The sequence below is a fragment of the Monomorium pharaonis genome, chromosome 5 (genome assembly GCF_013373865.1).
Source record: "Monomorium pharaonis isolate MP-MQ-018 chromosome 5, ASM1337386v2, whole genome shotgun sequence".
Lineage (NCBI taxonomy): Eukaryota > Metazoa > Arthropoda > Insecta > Hymenoptera > Formicidae > Monomorium > Monomorium pharaonis.
Genome location: NC_050471.1, coordinates 23,159,961 through 23,183,455, shown reverse-complemented (window position 1 = coordinate 23,183,455; position 23,495 = coordinate 23,159,961). Strand labels below are relative to the sequence as shown.

The 23,495-nt window shown below is 31.7% G+C and overlaps 2 protein-coding genes and 1 long non-coding RNA gene across 7 annotated transcripts in view; 1 reads left to right on the top strand and 2 right to left on the bottom strand.

Annotated features, from left to right (window-relative positions):
- Nucleotides 1-22,097, top strand: part of LOC105835849 (ubiquitin carboxyl-terminal hydrolase 45) — a 33,472-nt gene extending 11,375 nt beyond the window's left edge. For 2 of the 5 annotated variants that reach the window (XM_012679448.3, XM_012679447.3), the window contains exons 9-13: nucleotides 3,050-3,533; nucleotides 8,304-8,601; nucleotides 8,766-9,035; nucleotides 13,482-13,654; nucleotides 18,391-19,300. In XM_012679448.3, the coding sequence (XP_012534902.1) occupies nucleotides 3,050-3,533; nucleotides 8,304-8,601; nucleotides 8,766-9,035; nucleotides 13,482-13,654; nucleotides 18,391-18,463 (1,298 nt within the window). In that variant the 3' untranslated portion in view covers nucleotides 18,464-19,300. Of the gene's footprint in view, nucleotides 1-3,049; nucleotides 3,534-8,303; nucleotides 8,670-8,765; nucleotides 9,036-13,481; nucleotides 13,655-18,390 lie in introns of those variants that run through there. The other 3 variants (XR_004963512.1, XM_036287688.1, XM_036287689.1) reach the window with 3 other exon arrangements.
- Nucleotides 968-3,075, bottom strand: LOC118645871. Its single transcript, XR_004963513.1, has 2 exons — nucleotides 2,953-3,075; nucleotides 968-2,584 (listed from the first exon to the last, which is right to left on the bottom strand). It is a non-coding gene; the product is annotated as an uncharacterized LOC118645871 (long non-coding RNA).
- The window catches only part of LOC105840104 (probable ribonuclease ZC3H12D), an 81,072-nt gene continuing 61,299 nt past the window's right edge, over nucleotides 3,723-23,495 (bottom strand). The window contains exon 7 of the mRNA XM_036287698.1: nucleotides 3,723-4,260. Within this exon, the coding sequence (XP_036143591.1) occupies nucleotides 4,191-4,260 (70 nt within the window). The 3' untranslated portion in view covers nucleotides 3,723-4,190. The remainder of the gene's footprint in view (nucleotides 4,261-23,495) is intronic.

The following is a 23,495-nucleotide window of genomic DNA, read 5'->3' as shown; positions in this document are numbered from 1 at the left end:
AGATTAATTTATTTTAACGCAGTTTTCATGTAGTTCCGGACGCATACAATAATTTTCTATAGAGTTAAGGTGATATAATTAATTAAAACATTTTTTAAACAATTATATTGCACGGAAAACTTGAATTTTGAAGGCTAGACGTGAAATGCTAATCGAATATCGACAGTTCTATTTATTTTAACGCAGTTCTCACATAGTTCCGGACGCGTACAATAATTTTCTAAGAAGTTCCGGTGATATAATTAATTAAAACATTTTTTAAACAATTATTTTGCTCGAAAAACTTGAATTTTGAAGGCTAGACATGAAATGCTAATCGAATATCGACAGATTTATTTATTTTAACGCAGTTTTCATATAGTTCCGGACGCGTACAATAATTTTTTAAAGAGTTCCGGTGATATAATTAATTAAAACATTTTGTAAACAATTAGTTTGCCCGAAAAACTTGAATTTTGAGGGATAAACGTGAGGTGCTGTTCAAATATCGACAGTTAGCATCTCATTTATAAAAATTTATTTAAAATACGTAATTCAACGGAACTATTGTTGAATCTTATCAAGAACTGTAGAACTATGCTGGATGCAAGTAATTCTGCAGTATTTTTATGAGATGCTAAACTTTGAGATGCTAACTTCACACACGTTCAATCGGCATCGCGGAAAAGCGACAACAATACTTCGAGAGATGCGAGTATCGATGCCATGCCCTTTTTTAGAAAGGACAAGGCTGTGACACAAGGATGTCCGTAACATGTTATGTTAAATATTCCATAAACCTAAACTCATACTTAAAATTAAATTTAAATCAATGCACAAAGAAATCCTTAATGTAAGTTTTTGGGTTTAAGATTTATTTGTGCGTTAATTTAAGTTTATGAACCAAGTTTATACTCAATGTAATTGTGTTACTAATGTTCTTGCTCTAGCCCATAGAGAAATTATTTATTGGTTTGTTCATTTTTGAGGAAAACTTTCTGAACTAGTATACATTAGTGCAAGATTGTATACTACAGGACTGCATTTAAAAATATCACTTACGTGTTCTCAGATATCATTTTATCCTTGTTTAAGGTATTATGCGCCAAAATCGATTTTCAATAGATTTTGAAAAAAATTGTTATATAGATCAAGCTGTTTCGCATAACTGGTTGAAATTTTAAAACGATTTATTGTGCCGAACTTGAGTTATGAAGCTTTAAAGTTGAATCTTTTAACATAGGGAAGATAGGTCGAACGTAAAATAATCGAACGTTATGGCTTATAGACAAAAATCCTATCAACAGATTTTTTAAATAAACTAACATTTGTTAGAACATATTATTTAAATTAAATTAAATTAAAACAAAGTTTACGATAATTGCCCGTGCCGTTTTTACGTAAATTTAATTGAAAGTTTATTATTTTAATCCCGACTACAAGTAGCAAGTTACTCACTCACAGCGTAACGGCAACGTCGTTCCATATGAAAGAGAGTGGGAGAGAGGATGAAGCGAGTATTTGCGTGTGAGTTTCATTTCCACTTTATTTCTTTCGCTGCTCTTGTGCAATGCGATGTTGCCAGCTCCTCGTTTACTCTGTGTGAGATGTGTATGTGCACACGGACACGAAGCGCCACGCGTGTGTAGCCCAGTGATGTTCAAAGCAGTGTTATTACGTCTACCGTTTTAGCGTTAGATCCACCGTTTTGGCTAACAAAGGCTACTGCTTACCGTTTTAGCTCAATTATCTATCGTTTTTTATTTTATATATATTTTTTTTCTTCTTTCACCGATTTACAGTTTTACTTCTGCTCCGATTCTACTGCGCATGGGTCAGTAGACAAGCGCAAGGATCGCATATTCCGGCCCCGGTAGCATACGGTCGCATGGAAAAGGGATGAAGAACTAAGGGGAAGGACCAATCATATTAAAGAATAAGTGAGGGCTCAGTATATGATTGGATCTTGTCCTTAGTTCTTTATCCCCTCTCCATACAATCGTATGTTGAAATTTTGTTTAAAATTTAAAATTTATCTTTTTCTGACAGAATTGTATTTTAAAATTATTGTTAATTTAATAATTTTTTACAATTATTTTTCTTTGATAATACAAAATGTTTACAATTGATTGGTATAAATATGACATATATATCCACATATATTTATATATAATCTCATTTAATTCACTAATTTTAAGAAATTAGTGACAATAGAAGACATTGTTTTAAATTGATGTTTAATTATCTTTCGAATTGTAATTTAGTGAGCTTAATTTATTGCGATTATTATAGTTTCTGTAATATGAATTAAATTGTTATTTTAAAGGAGATAATTTTTTTTTACCTAAATCTGCCGCATATAGCAGTTAAGGGGTAAAACCACTGTAGAAACCAAAGAAAAGCCTATTATTTAACAATTTTTTATCGTGAAAAATAAATAAAATAAAAAACCTCTTTTAAGGTTTTTATTTTGCATATATTAAAGTATTTAAAATAATTTAAAAAATTTTTTTTAATTTTAGATAACCGCTGCAGTTTCTCATGCGCAGCCACTTCTTCTTTATGGCCCTCCGCGGCTAGCAACACATCTCCTGAACGGTTGCATCTAGAACAAAAAACCAAAAATTTTTAGTAACTAGATAAAATTTTCTTTTGAAGTACGTAGTAAAATGAAAAAATATGATGATTTGTGAAAATGGGATAGAATTATGAAGAAATAATTTCATTTTTTAGCTAAAAATTTTGCACAAATTTGTTTATAACAAAAGATATTTTCGTAAAGTAGTACTCGCAGTAATCGTAAAATTTCTACGTACTTTGCTAGGTTATCTATTTAAGAACATGCTTTTAAAATTTCAAGTCAGTTGGATAAAAATTGTATGAGTTGTGTTGCTAGCCAATTAAAAAATTGTAAATTTGAGAAAAACGCATTAAAACTTTATTTTCTATTTAATGAAAAATTTTCATTTGTACCTTCAATCTGCGATGCCTGCTCCATACAACTGCCCTTCCAAATCCAAATTAACTTGCTGTTCTTCTTTCTTTTGATGTAATTAATTTCATTTCTTAGAAGAAAGCGACGCTGATATAGAAGATAACATCGAGGTGGACAATTCTCATCCAGAGATTGGAGAGTCCGGTTATAGCTCAGAGAAAGCATCCGCCGTCACCAGTCCTGTGTCTCCCGCTGACCATCATCATCATCTGAACGACTTCAATAGTGCTGTTAACCCGGAGGATAATCTAGATAATAATTTGGACTCGGCACAAGTTAGACACCCAGGGAACATTAACGCATTAATTAGCTCTAGTCCAACCAATGTGTCGATGACAGACTTGACTCAAATCAAGATCAGAATGTCATCTGAGAAGACTGACAGAAATATCGGCACGGTCAATTCCGAGACTGAAGCGTCAGCCGCGGTATTGACCGACTCCATGATTGTCAATTCCGACGTCACAAGCCTTGAGGTACCCACTGTGAGTCTAAATAGCTCCATCGCTTCTAAGGAGAGTCCTACTAGCCCTATCAACGACGAGGAAGTCACAGAAAGGTAGGACATTTAGATCTTTAAACGTGTGAAATACAATAAAATATATAATTTATTTGAAGTATAATAGTGCAAGAGCCCAGTTAGGAATTATTTTAGATATTGGAAACTCTTAGGACGATCGGGATGTTTAAGGACGTAGAGATAAAGGGGATCATTTACTGGCGATCAGAAAAACAAAGACACACAAGATTTTTGCTTGAAACCCAAGTTTATTGCGTTGATCTGTTACGACTGAGTTTACGCAGACAATTATCACTGGACTAAGTGCTACCCCGACGTATATACATATACGCTTACTATTTCGAAGTTAAAGCGACCGAAAACGGCACATGAACTTAAGAGCATCTGAGACGCATTACCGCTTGTTATGGCTGACGGGGCATGAGTCGCCGTTATTGGCTACATTCAGCAGACTCAACAGTTGAGCAATATTACTAGATTTTCCGTTGAATAATGCCGTTGATTTGTTGGTCTTATAAGTCAGAACCAATCATGTTCGATTGCTACTTAGCTGCTGAGTCTGCTGAATGCGCCCATTGTCTTCTTTACAAAGAACTCGACCACGCGGCGCGTGTACAGGCCACGTGTGTCGCATCGGCCAATCGGCAAAATTGTCGTGACGTCATCGCGAAGTAACGGCAAGCGCTAGCCTGCTCACTAGAAACTAGGGAATATCACAGAGGCAGTGGTCTTCGGCCATTCCTGGCGATAACGTTTGTCCCGAATACTGAAAATTTAATATAAAAATTTTTAATGCAGAAAAATAGTTGTAATACATTGAATGAAAAAATATAATGTATAGTATGAAAAAAGTAAAATGAAAAAAGAATTATAACCTAGAAAGTAACTTTTGTGTTATATCCTAGAATATCACACACAACGTATCTATTATTATTCAATACTTTTGCTATCATATAAGGGCCTTTGTAAGGAGATTTTAATCTTTTATCTTCTCTTGGCTTGACAGTTGAGTCTCTAATTAATATTTTATCGTTAACAATATATAACGTTGGTTTTCTGTGTCTCTCGTTATAGTATTGTTTATTATAGTTTTTTTAGTTTTCTAGTAGCTTCTAAAGTTATTAGTCTTACATTTGTTGATTCTTTAGAATAGTCTAATTATATTTTTGCAAAATTTCTAAGTCGTAATATTAATGTAAAATTCTTTTTTTTTGAAGCGATTAATAACGCAGATGTTTGTGAGGAATATTTAGAGAAAGACCAGGATACAATTTCATAGAGTTCTTTCGTTATTTAGAATTAAATGTTCCTTTAATTGACTTCACTTTTACAGGGCTGCGTTCAGATTCCCCACCCGAGTGTTTGCAGGTATCATTTTATCCTTGTTATTTATATACTGAATGTTAAACAAGAATAAAACTACATCTGAGGACACTCGGGTGAGGAATCTGAACGCACCCCAGCTGAGACACACTTTACTTAGTGACTACGACCAATGATATATGTTTTACACACTTATAGAAATCACTCGGAAACCTTCCGATAGAATACAATATGCTTCGAGTTAGACAGTCGCTCGCTGATTTCGGAACGTTACTCTAAATTTTTCTTGCGTTCGGTTGCTTCGCATTTCTATGAAATGTTACTTTCAAACGATAGATAGTGCTAGGACCTCTTCTATTGCCAGGATTCTCGGAATAAATATACATATACATATACAGTAAAAAACATTTTGTATTTGTATTAAAATTTTTCTTTGTAGAAAGTTTTGTGTTAAATTTATAACACAGTTGTTTGTTAATTTAATATATTGCTGTTGTGTTAATTCAAGTAAAGTGTTAAATTATTAGAATAACTGAAAAAAAGTGTAAAAATAACACAATGCACGTACTTTTAATTTTACATAATAAATACGTTCCTTATTATCAGTGACAGCATTTATCTGTTAAAATTGACTGGAAAAAATGTTGAGTTTACTCTACAAGTCCCACCAGTTAGTGCGCGGCGCCACCGATAGGCGAGCAAGCGGTTTAACTCTCTCGGGAGTAAAATGCAACCGATGCGCTACATAAAGACTACTTGCAGTGCGTTTAAGGCAAACCAAAAATAGTTCACTCCAAAAAATTTAGAGAACACGTATAAAGTTTTTGTCGATGATTCTGAAACCATGTATATGTGCAATTGTAAGAAATTTTTTTCAGCATTTCTAAAATAATTATTCTTGAACATATATGATATGTTAAATTAACATATATAACGTGTTAAAATGATATTATATAATGTTAAAATAACATATATAATATGTTATTGTAACACATAATTATATGTTACATTAACATTAATACAATGTTAAAGTAACATGTGACATGTGTTATTTTGATATAATTTTCTCATTAAATTGTTACATAAAATTATATCAAATTATAAAATTTACATTTATTTTTATGTTAAATATAACATAATATTTATGTTGCTATTTAACATATACTTAATATGTTAAATTAACACAAAAATTTGAGTGGATGATTTGGGACATGTGAAATGTGTTAACCCAAAATTTTTTACTGTATACATAGCTTGTTATTGGCCGGTTATCGATAATCCAATGCGCAATGGAGTACTAAAGCTTATACTAATGATTCAGCTTAAGCTCTTAATCTATCATCTTGTGACTGTTTAAAATTGCAGTTCTGTTTCAAGTGGCATTGCTTCTAGATAACTAATGATTCTGCCTAGTGTATCTACGTGAGTCATTCGGGAATGATTTCTGTAAACAATTTTAAATGAATAGTCTTGTAACTTGAGAGTCCATCGTGCAATTTATTAATAGTATGTACCAACGCGTTGCAATCAGTAACAATTGTGAAGTCTAACCCATAGAAGTAAATGTGAAATCTTTTTACAGATTTAACTACTGCAAGCATTTCTAACTCGAAGCTGTGGTAATTGACTTCTGCTTTGTGGCTTGATTAAAGAAAGCTATGAGTGACCAACTTTTATTAGTTTGCTTTTGTAATAAAATATCATCCATATATGTAATTCGATATTAAATTGTGGATTAAAGAGTCTTAAGACTGAATATAATGTTAATTCTTTTTTAACAAGATTGAAAGGCGATAAATATTTGTCGTTAAAATTAAATTTGACGTTTTGACATAAAATATTTTGTAACGGTTTAGTTTTGACTGCATAATCTTTAATAAATTTTTGAATGTAATTTGCTAGTCCTAAGAATCTTTGCAATTGTAAGATCTTTATTGACGGTGGAAAATTAGCTACAGTTTGAGTATGTCTAAGACTCATTATCAGTGTAATTCCTGTAGGAGATACTATATTCATGATATTCCATGGTATACGCTTATTTTATCCTCTCTAACTAAGGGTTGTAAAATTATTAATATTCTTTTCTGAAATTTAGCTGAGGCTTCACAATATCCAAAAGGCAGTCGGTTATATTCAAATTGTCCATCCCGAGTCGCAAACGCAAAAAAAATAGTACAATTTGAATGAATTTTTATATTGTGGAAGTCGTCTTTTATTTAACAGTGGTTTCAACATTTTTAAATCGCTTTTGAGCATCAACGAAAATTTCTAAATTCGTGTATTTACCCCCCCCCCCTACATTTATACCAAGTTTCATTAAAATCAGAATTTTCGAGTTTGCGAGGTTTCCTTAAGTTCCATCACTCTCGTCAGACAACGCAACGCTCACTAATATTTTACGAGGACGGTGTATTCTGATTGTTCGACTTCAGTAGTGACCGCAGTAGTCGTGTCTGGGGAGGTTGCGGTTTCTCTGTTACAGTTTTCTTTTTTAATTTAAAGTATCCTGCATAAAACGTCGGATTAAAAAGAATTAAAAAATATTGACATTTTGTCAAAAAGCAGAATTCAGAAAAATTCAGACGATATTTAAAAGATATTCAATTCTAAATATCTTCTGAATTCTTTGCATTCAATTGCAATAAAAAGCATTCAAATAAATACTAGAAATTCTAAGAAATAAATGATTTATACGATTTGATGCACAGCGTGAACTTACCACATTTTTAAGTTAAATTTTTTTAGATTTAATCAATGGAACTATTGAAAATTCTTACAGAGAACTCTAGAGCTATTCGAAAGAATACTAGAACTCTAAAGAAATTTTTGGATTTTTAAATATTGTGTGCCAAGTTCACGGAAGTCCAAAGTAGTGCACTATAACCCAGTGGCACCAGAGTGATTAGTATTTTTCTTCACTATGTTCCATTGAATTTGAAAAAATTGAGCAAAAATATATGTTATTGAGGATATTCTAGGGAATATTTATGTTAAATACAGTTGGTGTAAATCATAAACATAATATCCTCCAAAATTTTTTCATCCCTATTTTTTGTCAAAAAATTATTATAATTTTGGAGAAAAAATAATCTCATTGATGTTCTTTTTTTTTCATCAAAATCAGTCGAGTCGTTTTCGAAAAATTGATTTTTTTATTGTTCTTTCCCCGTTCATATCTCCTAAAACAATAGAGATACAAAGTTATTTAGGGAAATTTTAATTACATTGATGTGAACTTATGGTATGAATTTAAACCCGATATCTGCGAGGGCAGATTTTACCTGCTTATTTCGCTAAGCACTTTCAGTTTTTATATTTTAGTGTGTAAAGAAATTGTGTAGCATTGTATATTTCTATTTTTTAACATTTGAAAGTTTTATATTTAAAATTATAGGAAACATACAAGATAATTTAAAAAATTTAAGAATTATATTTTAAGAAATTTCTTTAGATTTTTAGAATGCTGAATTAACCTATTTTTTTCAGATTAGACAGTGTTGAGGCATGGATGGCAACTGCTTTAACAAGGTACAATAAAAAGAAGTATAATAATGGAACTGTTAATGGAGACGATTGCAAAGAGCAAGACGCATATAATGAGCTCGGTGATATAATGATGGGAATGTCCAAATTGGGAATTGCTGGACATCAGTCGCCTGGCAGGTACACAACCAAGGAGGACGAATGTTCCATAGAATCGTGTTTGAATCAATTCACTGCGTTGGAGTTGATGACGGGAAGCAATAAAGTTGTGTGTGAAGCGTGCACAGCTCGCGAGAAGAAGGTAACTCAAAACAAAAAGAAAGTGATCTTCAAGATTTCTAAAGAAACTCGATACATTCCAGGAAATATGTGAGAATCATTACTGTAACATTTTCCTTTTTTGTCTTCTTGCGTGAGCGAGAATTAACAATAATACGATCTTATTTTTGCTTTTCTTTTTCTCAGAATCAAGAAGGGTCGTCAAAAATGATATGCACTTCGAGTACCAAACAATACCTCGTCTCTCAAGTACCTCCGATACTGATATTGCATTTGAAGAGATTCCAAACGCAGAGAGTCGGCTTTCGAAAAGTTTTCAAGCATGTGTCGTTTCCGATATTACTGGATTTGGCACCAGTTTGCATAAATCGCAAGAAACCTCGACTTTATGCGCTTTATGGAGTTGTCGAGCACAGTGGAACTGTACATGGTGGTCACTACGTTGCTTATGTCAAGGTACACAGAAAAAAATTCTTATTTTGAGACTACATTTTTGAAATACTAAATGATAAAATGAGATTATATAATATTCTGTCGCTTTTATGTATTTAAAAAAAAGTGTTTATATATGGTTGTAGGACAAAACATTTCTAGAGATTTGAGAATTTCTTTATCTTATATTGTAAATGTAATATCAGCCTTAAACAATACATGACTTACATGAATAAATTTTATATATAATAATTTTAGAGAGAAAAATATACTCTTATTGACTACATTATACATTATTTATAATCAAGGTTCATCGGTATATCATATAAACGCTAATTTAATCCGATTTGGTGATATAAATTGATTTAATTAGCGTTTATATAACATATTACATTTCACATCAATATAATTACAGATGTTATTAAACTTAGTTAATAGTGACGTATAAACGTAGTCATTATTTGATAATAAGTTTCATAAATTAAGAAAAAAATATTGGATATATAGTAAATATCGCGCGCGCGCGTGTGTGTGTGTGTGTGTGTGTGTGTGTGTGCGTGTGCGCGCGCGCGCGTGCCTTAATATCAAGTTGGATAGAGTTGCTTTCAAATATCAAGTATAAGTAAAATATTATATTATGATAGCAATATGCGAACAACAATCAACTCAATTTTTATATTTTGCAGTTGCACGAATGATAATAACTAACAAATCAGAAGAACTTTTATTAATAAGAACAGAAAAATATTTCACAGATTTTGCATGACATGACTTAATTCGAGCCTTCAAAAAGAGAACATTATTAGTATTGATATCTATATTTTTATTTCTCCAATCAAAAGTTATTTTTTTTTTCCGAACACTTTGAAAATATATATAAGAATATAAAGAATGAGTTATGTTTAGTACAAGAATAGGATAAGATAAGAAAAAAAGAAAAAATATAATCTTGGGTTTTTATTCAGATTTTATCAGATTTTGTACTTTAAGTGCAATTTCAATACTTTTCCATCGTTCCACTTTGAGACTAATATGTACTTTAGATTTAGCATATCCAAAAATATAAGAAACATGCATAAAAAAAGTTTTATTGTTGGAGCTAAAATTTGATGATTTTACTTATTCATGTTTTTTCAACTACTTTGCTTCTGATAATTGTACGAAAATGTGCTGTGATTGATTATAAATCTGATAGAGTACTTATTAAAAATCTTGAATGTCTGGAATTTTCCGGATTTTTTATTTTAGAAAACTATGAATTTTTCTGTGATTTTATTGATACTCAGGAAATTTTTGGAATTTTACTTTTAACCATTACTAACGAGTCGACCATCCCTAGATAACGATTTCTGTTTAAATGGATGATTTGTTCTAAAAAAAAATGTTATTTTAAAGATATTTTTTAATGTTCTTTTAATTGTTAGGATCAGTTATCACTGAAATATAAGTATATTAAAATGTCCGCTGACAATCAAAACGCGAGGAAGGACTAGTGAAGCAGCTTCTTCATGTAGTTAGAAAACTTGTGAAAAAATTCTTATGCATAACATCTGATCACATCATATAATAGCAGGGACTCGGACCGAATTAAATTATGGTTCGGTTCCGGTTATGATTTAATAAAAATATTTGAAAACTAGTTCCGGTTTCAGTTTCGGTTCCTTCGCGAATACAAGAATCTAAAACCGTTTAAATTTTTTTTTTTTCCGTTTTCTTTTCAGTTACAGTTTCGGTTCTTGATTCTAATAATATTATTTCATAAGTAATTACGTAATACAAATTAATTATTAGTATTTAATAATATTTAAGTGTTTAATAATAATTTTTAAGAAATTATGTATGGAGGAAGGAATTAATTTGAATTGTGCTACCAATAAATCTATTGCTTCAAAAAAAGAAGATAACACAGGTACACAAAAAAAGAAAAATGGTCTGTTCCTGGGAGTCCGCTAGTCAATCTCTATGTATTTTGACATGCTGAACACAAATCCGGTATCAGAATTGCTTCATCACCCATTCTTTTTTCAATTGAAAAATGGCTTAAAAAACTTTGAAAATCATAAAAATTTTGCTGCGCGCAGAAAATGATGGGTGATGGGGCAATTCTGATACCGGATTTGTGTTCAGTGGCTCAAAATACATAAAGATATCAAGGTCCGTGATATAAGTTCTTTTTTTTGTGCGACAATGCAGCACAGCCACCCACAAAAAATGGTTTGTATCACAAACCAGATCATGATATCTTTATGTATTTTGAGCCGCTGAACACAAATCCGGTGTCAAAATTGTTCCATCACTCACCATTTTCGGCGTGCAGAGCAATTATTGCAATTGTTAAGGTTTTTAGGTTACTTTTTTGATTAAAAAAAAAGAAATGGTGGGCAATTCTGACACCGAATTCATGTTCAGCACGTCAAAATATATAGAGACTAGTGGGGACAAACCATTTTTTTCGTGTGTCTGTATAATTAAATGGGAGAAATAAGAGAGGAAGAAGCAAAAAAGTAGGAGTAGTTAGACAACAATCTGCAAAGTTGCAAACAAAGAGTAATAAGCAAAATGTGTATAATAATTCTTTATATCCAAAATATATATAAAAAACATACAAATATGTAACAAAAATAAAAGATGAAATCATTTGAGATATTTTATCATACATTCAATTATAAGATAATCGTGTTTTACGCATGCGATAAATTAATGTATTCGCTATTATGGAATGATAATGTTGTCAAAATACAACTACATGAAAGATTCTTGTATACCTATTACCTATGTTTACTTTTCATATTTTGTGAAATAATACATGTGCATATCCCAAGATTCAAAATATTTCGTATCTCTTTGGAATAATGTTTCCTGTATCCTTAAAATATAAAAACATTAAAAATTACATATTGATAGTGCGATATTTCCCTTCTTTTTATTATGATTTTGTTATAATAGTTTAATTATTAATTTTAGTCACATAGGATATCAAATATAATCATTAATAATTTAATGGTCTTAAAATTACTATTGCTTTAGTTCTTCAAAGATCAATTTACCACAGTAATAGATATTTATTGGCTAATAAATCATGTTCGGCAAGAAATTTTGGCATTAGAAACATAAAAATGTTGTGTAAAAATAAATTGCAAAAACCAAAAAAGTATACCGAAAAAAAAACCGTAAAACGAAAATAATTTAATAATTCCGATTATGATTTCGGTGCTGTAAATTTAGCGGAACACGATTACGGTTTTGGTCTGGCTAAAAAATTATGAACCGGTCATCGATTCCGATTCCGGTTCGGTCAGGGTCCCTATATAATACGGTTACCCTCGCGGTCGTAGAACACACACACTCCGAACTCTTTCACCACTTCCACACACGAGCACGGAGGAAGAAAGAACACGCTTAGGAGAACAGAGAACTTTATTTAACTCGAGTACACAAAACAAAAGCAATGCCTCAGGGAAACGTCCGCTCGAGTTGACGTTCCGAGATCTTCTGACATTTTTTTTTTTAATATTTGACAACTCTGTTGACATTGAAATTCACTGACAGAAACGAACATAAAGCTCGCGCACACAACGCGCTCGTGCTCGCAACACTAGTATCACATTTTGTCGTTGATTATACAATCATAGTTTTGATTATTGTGCGCATGTATAGAAGGTAAAAAAGATGGAGATTACTCTTTCATATAGCAGACTGTCCTTTCTTCGTGTTCCGCTTCATATCATAGCCAGTAAGTGTTTTAGTATATTCATATTTTAGTGATATTATGTATAACTCTCAGAAAATTAAATATATTGCTACAAAAAAGGCATTTTAAAGATAAGAATTTTTGAAAATTGTCTTGTTATTTTTTAAAATCTTTATTTATTCCTTCTCAACAGTTTTAACGTTTTTTGAAAGCAATAATCAAATCACAGCACGTTATCCAAACACCACACAACGTTGATGTATCTCTGTATTTCTCAGATTATTAAATAATACAACTGTTGCTATACTTCATTCTTTTAAAAAATTCTATATGTGAGTTGTTTCTTAAACATCAAAGTGAAAAATGGCGATACAGGTCCATTGTTTCGTCTGTGACTTATACATTTTCTACCATCACATATATGCATTTACTTGAACAAAAATAAACTTCTGAGCAGTATGTTAGCTTTACTTCCAAATCCCGATATCAAGACTTTGAAGCTTTGCAGCTCCTAAACTATTGTTTTTAGGAGGTTATGCCCACTGACACTTTTTATCAAGAAGGTGTGGACAATATCACATTTTAATTTTACCGAAATCTAATAGCGATTTGCCCCGCATAAAATGTGCGGGGTCGTTTCTGAAAAAAAAGGATTTTCAAGAAATTCTCTTTCAAATTTGAGTAAATAAAAAAACTTTGTTAAATAAAAAATGAATTCTTACTTAAAGAATTTATTATTATTCTATTAAATCTCTCTCTTTCACTCTGATTTTTATTAGACGAGACTACCATTATCATCAGACGATCCTCGGTGGAAATTTCTGCCCAAGGACAAAGATTCCAAAACGGATAACGAATCAAGTAGCTCAGAATCGGAAGGAGAAGCATCGGCAAAAACTGTATCCGTCATAGAACCGCCGCCTGGAAGATGGTATTATGTATCAGATTCTCGGTAAGATTCTCGCTATTATAATTTATAGTATATAAGATATAAAAAGTTTATAACTTTTAATTTAATTTTCAACTAGAAACATATGCAGAAAAATTTTAGCGTTATTTTAGTTTTAAAATATTAGATATCACAGATACGCGTTATATAGCTTATTTTGTACTTTTTAAAAATAAATTGCAACGATAATTGTATAGATAGCCATTTACAGAAATTATCATTTGCTAACTCCACGTAGCAAGAGAATCAATTAGCATCGTGAAAAAGAGGCAATAATACTTTCGAGACTTTTGAGTATCGATAACCACCTCTTTTTTTTTTAAGATAGGACTAGCACGTAGCGCGTGCCTGTATTAACTAAACTGTCAAATTATAACTCGCAACACGAAGTGAATCAAGCGAGAGAATCAATCAACATCGCGGAAAAGCGGCAATAATACCGCTCGACCATGAGCAAATTTCTCGCGTTTCCATGGCCTGTTTTATTATAGATGGATTAGTACACAACGCGCGCTTCGCACGCGCCTGTATTAATAAAATATCGAATTTTACCTATTAAAAATAAATTGCAACGATAATTGTATAAATAAACATCTATACAAATTATCACTTGCCAACTCCGCGATGACAGTCTCTCACGAAGTTCGCGCAGCAAAAGAACCGATCAGCATCGCAGAAGAGGCAACAATACTTTCGAGTATCGATGACTATCTCTTTCTTAAGATAGGATAACGTTCCCACAGGGTATCCCATTTTAATCTATTCCTCCTTATAATTTGTAAGGAACGATTATAGTAAAAAATGTTAAATACAAAAGTTGTAGGATTTTATAAGAGAGCCATTACAATAGCTACGTAAATTTTGGACCCGGGGTTGAATTTGAATCTATGAGGCCCAAGTCATATTGGATAACACCAAATGCTGACGATGCTAATGTGATTCTATTTTTTGATTACATGATGGTTATTATATACAATACATTGTGTATTTCCAAAAGGTACAACATAGGTCTTTTCGGATTCTAAATGAATTATGGCACAAAATGAAATTAATTTATTCCCATAATCGTGAAGATTTTATTGTTAAAAATTCAACGTATTAGATTACATCAGGCCCGCGTCTAAATGAATGCTAGGTACAGAATAGTTATGTGTAAAAAATAGATCTCAAGTCTAAAATATGATTTCCAAAAATTTTATGAGTTTCTGCTGCTTATATAACATTCTCCGACACGCGTCCCATCGTCATCTTTATCGAAACTCTCCAAGTTGTTCGAACGCATAGTACATAACCAACTATCTCTTTTTGTCGAACAGCATGGTTTTTTTAACCCCAGGCAGTCTGGTTACAGAAGGGGTTACACAAACCGCACTGATAAGAGTGGTGAATGACATACGATTAGCCATTGACCAACGCAAACTTATCATATTACTTCTTTTCGATTTCTCCAAGGCTTTTGATACTGTACTTCACCAGCATCTGCTCCACAAATTGCGTCTACTGCGTTGTCTCTTCCCAGGTAGTCAAATGGTTTTATTCATATCTACTGAATCGTTCTCAATTTGTAAGTAATCCTGACGGAACGCGCTCTAATACCTTGCGTACTACCTCGCGCGTTCCCCAGGGTAGTGTGTTGGGTCCTCTTCTTTTTTCTATATTTATTAATAATATTTCGTCTGTCTTGACCCATTCCAATTTTATGTTATTCGCTGATAACCTTCAAATTTACTCCTTTTACCCTGCGAATTTGAGCGATGCAATAGAGATTATCAGGAAAGACACTGACGCCATTTCTAAGTGGGCTACAATCAACGGCTTAAGCCTGAATGCCAGTAAAACCGGGGCGATGATTGTGGGAAGCGAACAGTATGTTGCTCGTCTGAACTTCCATTCGCTGAGGCATGTGTCGATCGGTGATCAGTTCCTTAGTTATGAAGCTCAAATGCGCACCTTGGGTATTATTATCACTCCTACCTTGGGCTGGACCCCCCAGGTCAATCAGTCTATCAAACGTATGCACTTTGCTCTGCGCAAGCTGCGCTTCTATAGGCATTCTCTTAATTTCCAATTACGGAAAAAACTCGTGGAAACCTTGGTGTTTCCTTATCTCGACTATGCTTGTGCTGCGTACTCTAAGCTCAACAAGACTTTAACATTGAAACTTCAGCGGGCGCAAAACGCTTGCGTCAGATTTGTCTATGGCAATCTTTCTCGTAGATCACACATTACGCCTTATCGCCTCGCTATGGGTTGATCTCCTCTTTCCGGGCGTACTTTGTTGGGATCCTCTGTGTTGCTGCGACGATGTCCTTCGCATATCTCCCAGCTATACCAGTTTGTTGCCTCTTCTTCGGTGCGCTCCTCTCAGCGTCTTCCCCTTCGTCTTTTCATCTACCCTACTCCTCGAACTGCAGCTATGCAAAATTCATTCTTTATTCAGTCCATTATCCTCTTAACTTCCATCCATGATCTGCTTTATGATCCTGCTGACCAATCTCCTTACTCCTGATTCTTTCTTACTCACTTACCTGCTTTTAAGACCAGTCTCCACTCTTTTCTCCTCGAACGGGAGTGCCGTTTGGGCTCATTGAAAGTCGAGGACCTTACTGCACCAACGAACATTCCCTTAATTAACTACTTATTGCATTTGATTTGCACGCTTATTTTATTTTATTTTATTTTTATTTAATTTTTATTTTTGCGGGTATTAAAGAGGATTAATATCATCCTCTTGCTACTTTCTAGTTATTTTCCATTGTATACATACTAGATACATACACATGCACTTTAGCTTATAATTTGTTACTATAACATCTGAGACTTTGGCTTTTTCTCTTAGGATAGTACTTTCATATGTATTACAATATTATTTTCATCTTTTGTTCATAATCTATTTTATATCACTTTACTACGCTTTATTATCTTACTGATCTTGTGTATCCTTCTTTTTCAATTGTACTACTATTATAGTGTCATTCACTATGTTATTCTTGGGAGCCATATAGGGTTAAACTCTCTGGCTAAATATACTGTTATCAATCAATCAATCAATCTCTCTCTCTCTCTCTCTCTCTCTCTCTCTCTCTCTCTCTCTCTCTCTCTCTTTCTCTCCCTCCCCCCCCCCCCTCTCTCTCTCTCTCTCTCTCTCTCTCTCTCTCTCTCTCCCTCTCTTTCGACAAGCATCATTTAAAATCAACAGACACCCCGGCCCTCTAATAGTTAAAATCGTACAATTTTTGTATTTAATATGACAGTTCTCTACAAAGTTATAAGGGGTGATAAATTAAAATGGGACACACACAAACACAAGTCTAAATCTAGTTTTTAATTCCAAATAAAACTGTTATAAGCCGGTATTTATTGTCGAGTCTTATATTTAAGATTGTCTTATGTACTGTCTTAAGATGTCATCAACCAATCATAGAGCTGTATTAGTATCTTAAGATATTATTATTATACTTGAGACGATCTTAAAATAAGACTTGACTATGAATATCGGCCATAATTAGGGCAGCAATCATGTAACTTTTTCCTTAGGGCGGAAACGTGAAAATTGAAAAGTTTCATGTAACTATCTCTTTCTATTAGTGTTGAATAGAAAGAGACAGTAATTTGAAACTTTTCATTTTTCACGTTTCCGCCCTAGGAGAAAATTACATGATCAAGACCCAGTATTGGATTACTTATTTTTTATAGAAGTAACTAGTTACTAAAAAACAGTTACTAAAAAAGTAACGAGTCATTACTTTTTAGTTATTTTCTGTTATTTTTTGTAATGTTTATGCATTGCTATTTTAAATATTTAGAATCTTATACTTTTAACATTACTAAATTATTTTATTTATGAACTAGAGGACAGAAAGCAGTTATGGACTAGTGTGGAATTATGAAATTAATGCTATCTTGTATATTTTGTATTGAATTCTGAGGATAACTGTCTAAATTATGACGTTATGACGTCATTAATCACTCCCGGAACGATTAATCCAGGCCAGTCGAAAACCCTATTATTTATATGCAGTTTTCTATATATACGATTCTGAAGATGGATGAAAATACACCAGAGTATTTCCATCCAGCAAACAATCTTGTACGAAACAAGTATCGTATGCCGCTAGCTTAAGTTACAATTATGAAAAAAAGCAACAACTTTTCAGTTACTAAAATAAAATAACTCTAATTGTAACTGTTACAAGTAACTTACTTCCCAACCCTGATAGTAATTTTTTAAAAATCTGCTTAAAATCAATTACTTTTGTAACTGTAGTATTAGAGGGGATCATCTTATATATATATATATATATATATATATATATAAGATGATCCCCTCTTGTGCTATATATATATATATATATATATATATATATATATATATATATAAAGCACAATTACAGCTAATATATTTTAAAAATTAATTTTATGATTATTGTAAAAAATATTACAGCATTAAATTGTTAAATTATTATTTAAGTATTCTTAAATAAAACTTTTACAAAGAAATTTGAAACAATATGCATAAAATATATATAATTTTTAAATATTATTTGTAATTATTGGTAAATAATTAAATAAGTAAATTTACAAATTATAATCACAAAATTTTTTGTAGTAAAAGATGCTTCTCTCTCTTTCCTTCCTCTTTCCTCCCTCTCTCGCTCCTCCTTAATTATTATACTGTTACTACTTATTTCAATATTATTTCAACATTTATTAATTGTTATGTATTGTGTTTATTTTAGGGTATCAGAAGTAGATGAAAGTACAGTGCTACAAAGTCAAGCGTATCTCTTGTTCTACGAAAGAATTCTCTGATTTGATGGACCGAAGCAGAATGAAGATCAACATAATTGCATTTCCGATTTTCGAGAAACAGAAAACAGACTTACAATGAATTTATTAATTCTATAATTTTTAGTATCACATCGCGCGTTATCAGATGTATATGTAATTAATTATGTGTATATTGCAAGAAATCTGTAATCTATTAGAACTATTGAAAACTTATTTTTTATGAAAGTTGTTGTTTACGGTCGATTAGCAGCACATCGCGACAATTATCATTAAAAAATGTCCTTTTATAAATGTTTTACAAAAGTTTAACTCAATTGTTAGAAAATCTGAATTTCAAACCTTAGAATTTTCAGATTTTTAGAAATATTTTTAGCAATATTAGTAAAATTGAAATTACTTGGCAATGCTCTTTCCTTTGTAAATTATCCATTGAATAATATTCATTGAATAATCCATTGAATAAACTTCAATATAAAACAATAAAATTATTAGCATAATAATATGCTAATATTATTAGTATATGTAATAATAATTACAAGATAGCGTAATACTTAAGAAGATTGTATGAATTTCAATTCTTGTTTGAGTTCATAGAAACACTATGAGGATATGACACCAAATAAAAAGAAATTTTTTTTTATGTAATAAACATACTTTTATTACAAATAGTTCCAGTTTATATTTATTTTTTAATATTGAGTTTTAATATTTTAAATATTGAGTTAGTATAATATACATTTTAAATGCTCGTTATTTAATTAAAAGACACGTGTGAATTAAAATGGTTGAACTTTTTATACTATGAAGCAATAAAGTATTAAATGGAAGTCAAATAAACATACAATAGATCTGTCACAACTGCCTGGAATCAATTCAGTTTTCCCTAAAATGTATTGTACACATAAAAATAAGACTTATGTATTTTTTATGAGATCTGCAAATAGATATATAATACATATAACGAATATACATAATAACATTATGTATAATACATAAAAACGAATAGAAAAAAATTAGATTTTGATACAGTTCCTACTTTTTTGTATTTTCAAAATTTTATTTCAGTTCTATTACTTCTCCGGCTGAAACGTTTAAAAGTTGGTGAAAGGAGAAATCCATGTAGTTACGATGTGAAATTTGCTATTGTAAACGCTTTAAAGTGTCTGTAGTGGATCATACTTAAAACGTTTTGAAGTAAGTGCATTTAATGGATTGCATTCTAAAGGCCATTTCTCTTTAAGAAACTACCATTATATTATCCCCCTCCCCTGAAAAAATTTAATATGTATTTTTTAATAAACGGTGAGAAAAATCGGTAAAAAAGTTAATTTTTAAAAAAATATATAGCAATAGTAAAAATTTTGAAAAAAAATTTTTAAGAATTAGTTTCTGGAAGGAAAAAAGTTCCTCTTTACGAAAAAAAAGTCTGCTCAATGTAGAATGAAAGCAGATATCCAATTTCAGCATATGAAAATTTGAATTTTTCGAGGATAATAAATAGCGTTGTAAAATAGAGAAACATCAATAAACCAACAATTTTTTTTCAGCTTAAAGTTTTAACAAATTATTATTTAATACATAGTAAAAACACAAAATTTTCTTATAAAAATAGAAAAAGAACAGTTTAAAAGCAGTCGCGACAGCAATTTAAACGATGATCATTGCAAACGGTTGATTCTTTTTATCATTTTTATATAAATAATAAAAACATCTTTTTTTTTATTAGTTAATGTCCAATCTTCTCAATATTTGCTGAATGCTAAATTTTAATTGGTCTGCTTAAAGTCTTAAAGTATTCTGGATTTCTAATGGATCTCCATTGTAGATATTCAATTTAAAATATATACATAATTATGTTGTAAAATGCATGTACGTGTTCGAAAATACTTAATTAGCAAAACAAATTTTTTTTCGAAGTTATTTTTACTTACGTAATCCCTACCTATGGGTCGAAAACGTCCTATTCGAATTTTACCTGGCTGGCGTTTGGAATAGAACAAACGGACCGGGCACTGGCCTTGGCACTGAAACCCTTCCCCTCCTAAGTTTTTTTTTTAGTACAACTTTGATAGCGCTAGCATCGCGGTTGCACGAAAAATTAAGGATAATAGTTTTAAGTAGGACGAAAACTACCTATATAGATAGGGATTGAGGGATAAGTATGTTAAGTTTCATTCAAATCGGTGAGCGTCAGTTGGGTAGAGTTACTTGTCAGATTTATTGCTTTAAATTATTAACGATGATTCAAATTCTGCTAATTCCAATTTCAAATTTTGTAACTTCCTAGTCACACACGTCTGAGTTGGCTGAAACAATTTGCGAACAAAGATTTACAACAATATGGAAACAAAACACGTTAGAATTATTACATTTCTTAGTGAAAAATTTGACTGCGTTAAATCATAAAATTAAAATATGAAAAACATGCGATAAATATAGATAAATTAATTATATGTATAACACTACAGGTGATCAAAATCAAATGCATCGAAACGTTTGTACACTTTGTAAGTTTTAGCAACATAAAATATATTAGCAAATAAGACCTTAGCGTTGGCTTAAAAAACGTTTGAATAATTTAATAAAATAAATATTTTATTTATACCATTAGTTTCAAATAAATAATATATAATAAATATAGGACTTGGTCAAGAAGTGTAAGAGCGAATGATCGTGTGGTGGTGATAGTGCGTGGATAGGATAGAGTTAAGTAGGTATTTAAAGATTTAGAATGAAAAAATAGAAGTGAATAGATTTGTTTTTTATTCCTGCACTGCTACACTAGTGTAATAAGTTAGAATGAGAAAAAATATATTTGTCTTATTCTAACTTATTGCAGCAGTGCAGGAATAAAAAACAGACCTAATGAGAAGGGAGAACAATAAAGTTGCTGGGGAATTGAAGAAAAAGCGATAGAAGCAGGAAGAAAGGATAGTAGACGGGCAGAAAGATCGCGGCTAGGGAGGTTAGGGGATGCGAACGCGGGAAAATGTCTACAGAAGGGAGAGAAGAAAAAAGATAAAGGAGGATAGAAAAGGGCTAAAGAATCCGGATAAGAGAGCATTAAGTAAGGTAAAAAGGTGAATTAAAGAAAACGGAAGAGAAATAAGGCTAGAAAATATAGGGGTGAGCAAGGGGTAGGTTATGTTCATAGAATTTAGTAAGATAATTTATAGAGAGTACAGGAAAGAGTGGATTCAGATCACAACCCCTAGGCGATGAAATTGAAAAGCAGAAAGAAAAGGAGGAAAGGACTGCAGAAAGAAGATCAAGAATAAGAGAGGACGATGAAGCAGAGCATATACAAGGAAGAGCGAAATAGACAAATGAAGGAGACCCTGGATAACGAAACAATAGAATTCTGGAAGAAATTATAGGAGACGATCCAGAAAGCAACAATAAAAATAGGCGTACAAGAAAGAAAAGGAATAGATTACAAGGTCTGGTAAAATAGATGCTGTACAAAAGAGAAGAGGAAAATGTAAGATTTTAAAGAGGCGAAAGAAAGAGTTACGAGAGAGGATCAATTAGAAAAGAAGAGTAAACTAAAGAGCTTTCTGGACAAGAAGCAAGATAAAAGAAATGAAGGAAGGAGAGAAAATAGATTTTTAAGTCTGAAAAGGCAATGAAATTGTGAAATACATAACTAGGGAAAGAGGAGGAAAAGAGCGAATAAGAAACAACATAGGTAAGGAAGAAGGAAAATCTGCTTGGTGAAACTATTGGATGGAACAGAGTTGTAGGAGAGAGAAAAGACGAGAGGAAATATTAAGGTAAAGGAACAAAGGGCATTATTTATTTTGATCCATACTGTGTAGAGAAGGAGAGAGAAGTAAAAGGTTTTTCACCCTCTTTATGGATAGATTGGAAAACAGCTCACGATAACGTAAGAGAACAAAATTTAAGTTGTATATTAAAGGAATTAGGAAGTATGAAGCCAGACGAATGAAAGATTGAAAGAATGTACAAGGACACGAGGGCAACAATAAGGACAGAAAGATTGGTGAAAGTTTGCAGTAGTACGACGAAGGGAGCAAGACGAGATTGTGAGATGGGTCCTTTGGTTTTCAGCTTGTAGATAGCGAAATTAGGTAGAAGCAGAATAGAAAACAGGAGATGTATAACTAGGTTAAAAGAGGATAAGGTCACGAGAGAAGATGTAGAGGTAATAAAGCATAGAGGAAAAGGCTTAAATAGAAAGGATAGACAAATATAGTACAAGTAGTAAGAAGATTGTAAACAGAGAAAAGATGGAATGATAGGTGAAAGAAGAACGATAAGATTTGATTAGAACTACTTATATTATAGATTACCTATATTATAATCTAATCAAATCTAATTAGATTATAAGGCTTATAATATGTAAGGCTTTTGCGATTAGAACGGTACAATAGGATATATTATGATAAACATGCTAGAAAAAGAAAAAATGAGGGCAACTAACAAGATATAGAATCTAGGACTAAGGATTTATAGAAATAATTTTTAGTAGAGGGAGGCGAAAGGAATATTTAGGGAAAGAGAAAAGGAAGGAAAAAAGGGAAAGGTGTTTGTAGAAAGATTAGTAAATAAAATAAGGGAAAATAGTTATAAGGGTATATAGATTGAAAGAAAGAAGACTGTAAACAAAGTGACGATAGGAAGAGTGCGAGAAAAATGTTTAGATAGGATTATATTGTATTTTATGTAGGATTCCTCTTCTCGGTCATGAGATGCTGTGATAAAATTTATTATTATAGGTAGAATATATAGGTAGAATTCTTGCGATAGAAATAATGTAGAATTATAGCGGAGCAATAAGATTGGATATGTTATATGATATGAATAAAGCCATGCGATATATCAAGTAGGTTAGATGGATAGTTAAATGGATGGATGAAGGTATGTGTGGGATAGAAAAAATGTAAACCAAGTCTCCTTTTTGGCATTGTAATGCTGAAGTGAATAAAGAATTATTATTATTATTATAAAATAAATATATAATTAATGTTGAATAAATATTAAATAAATGTTTTTCATATTATTATTTTAAATTATTAACGCAACATACATA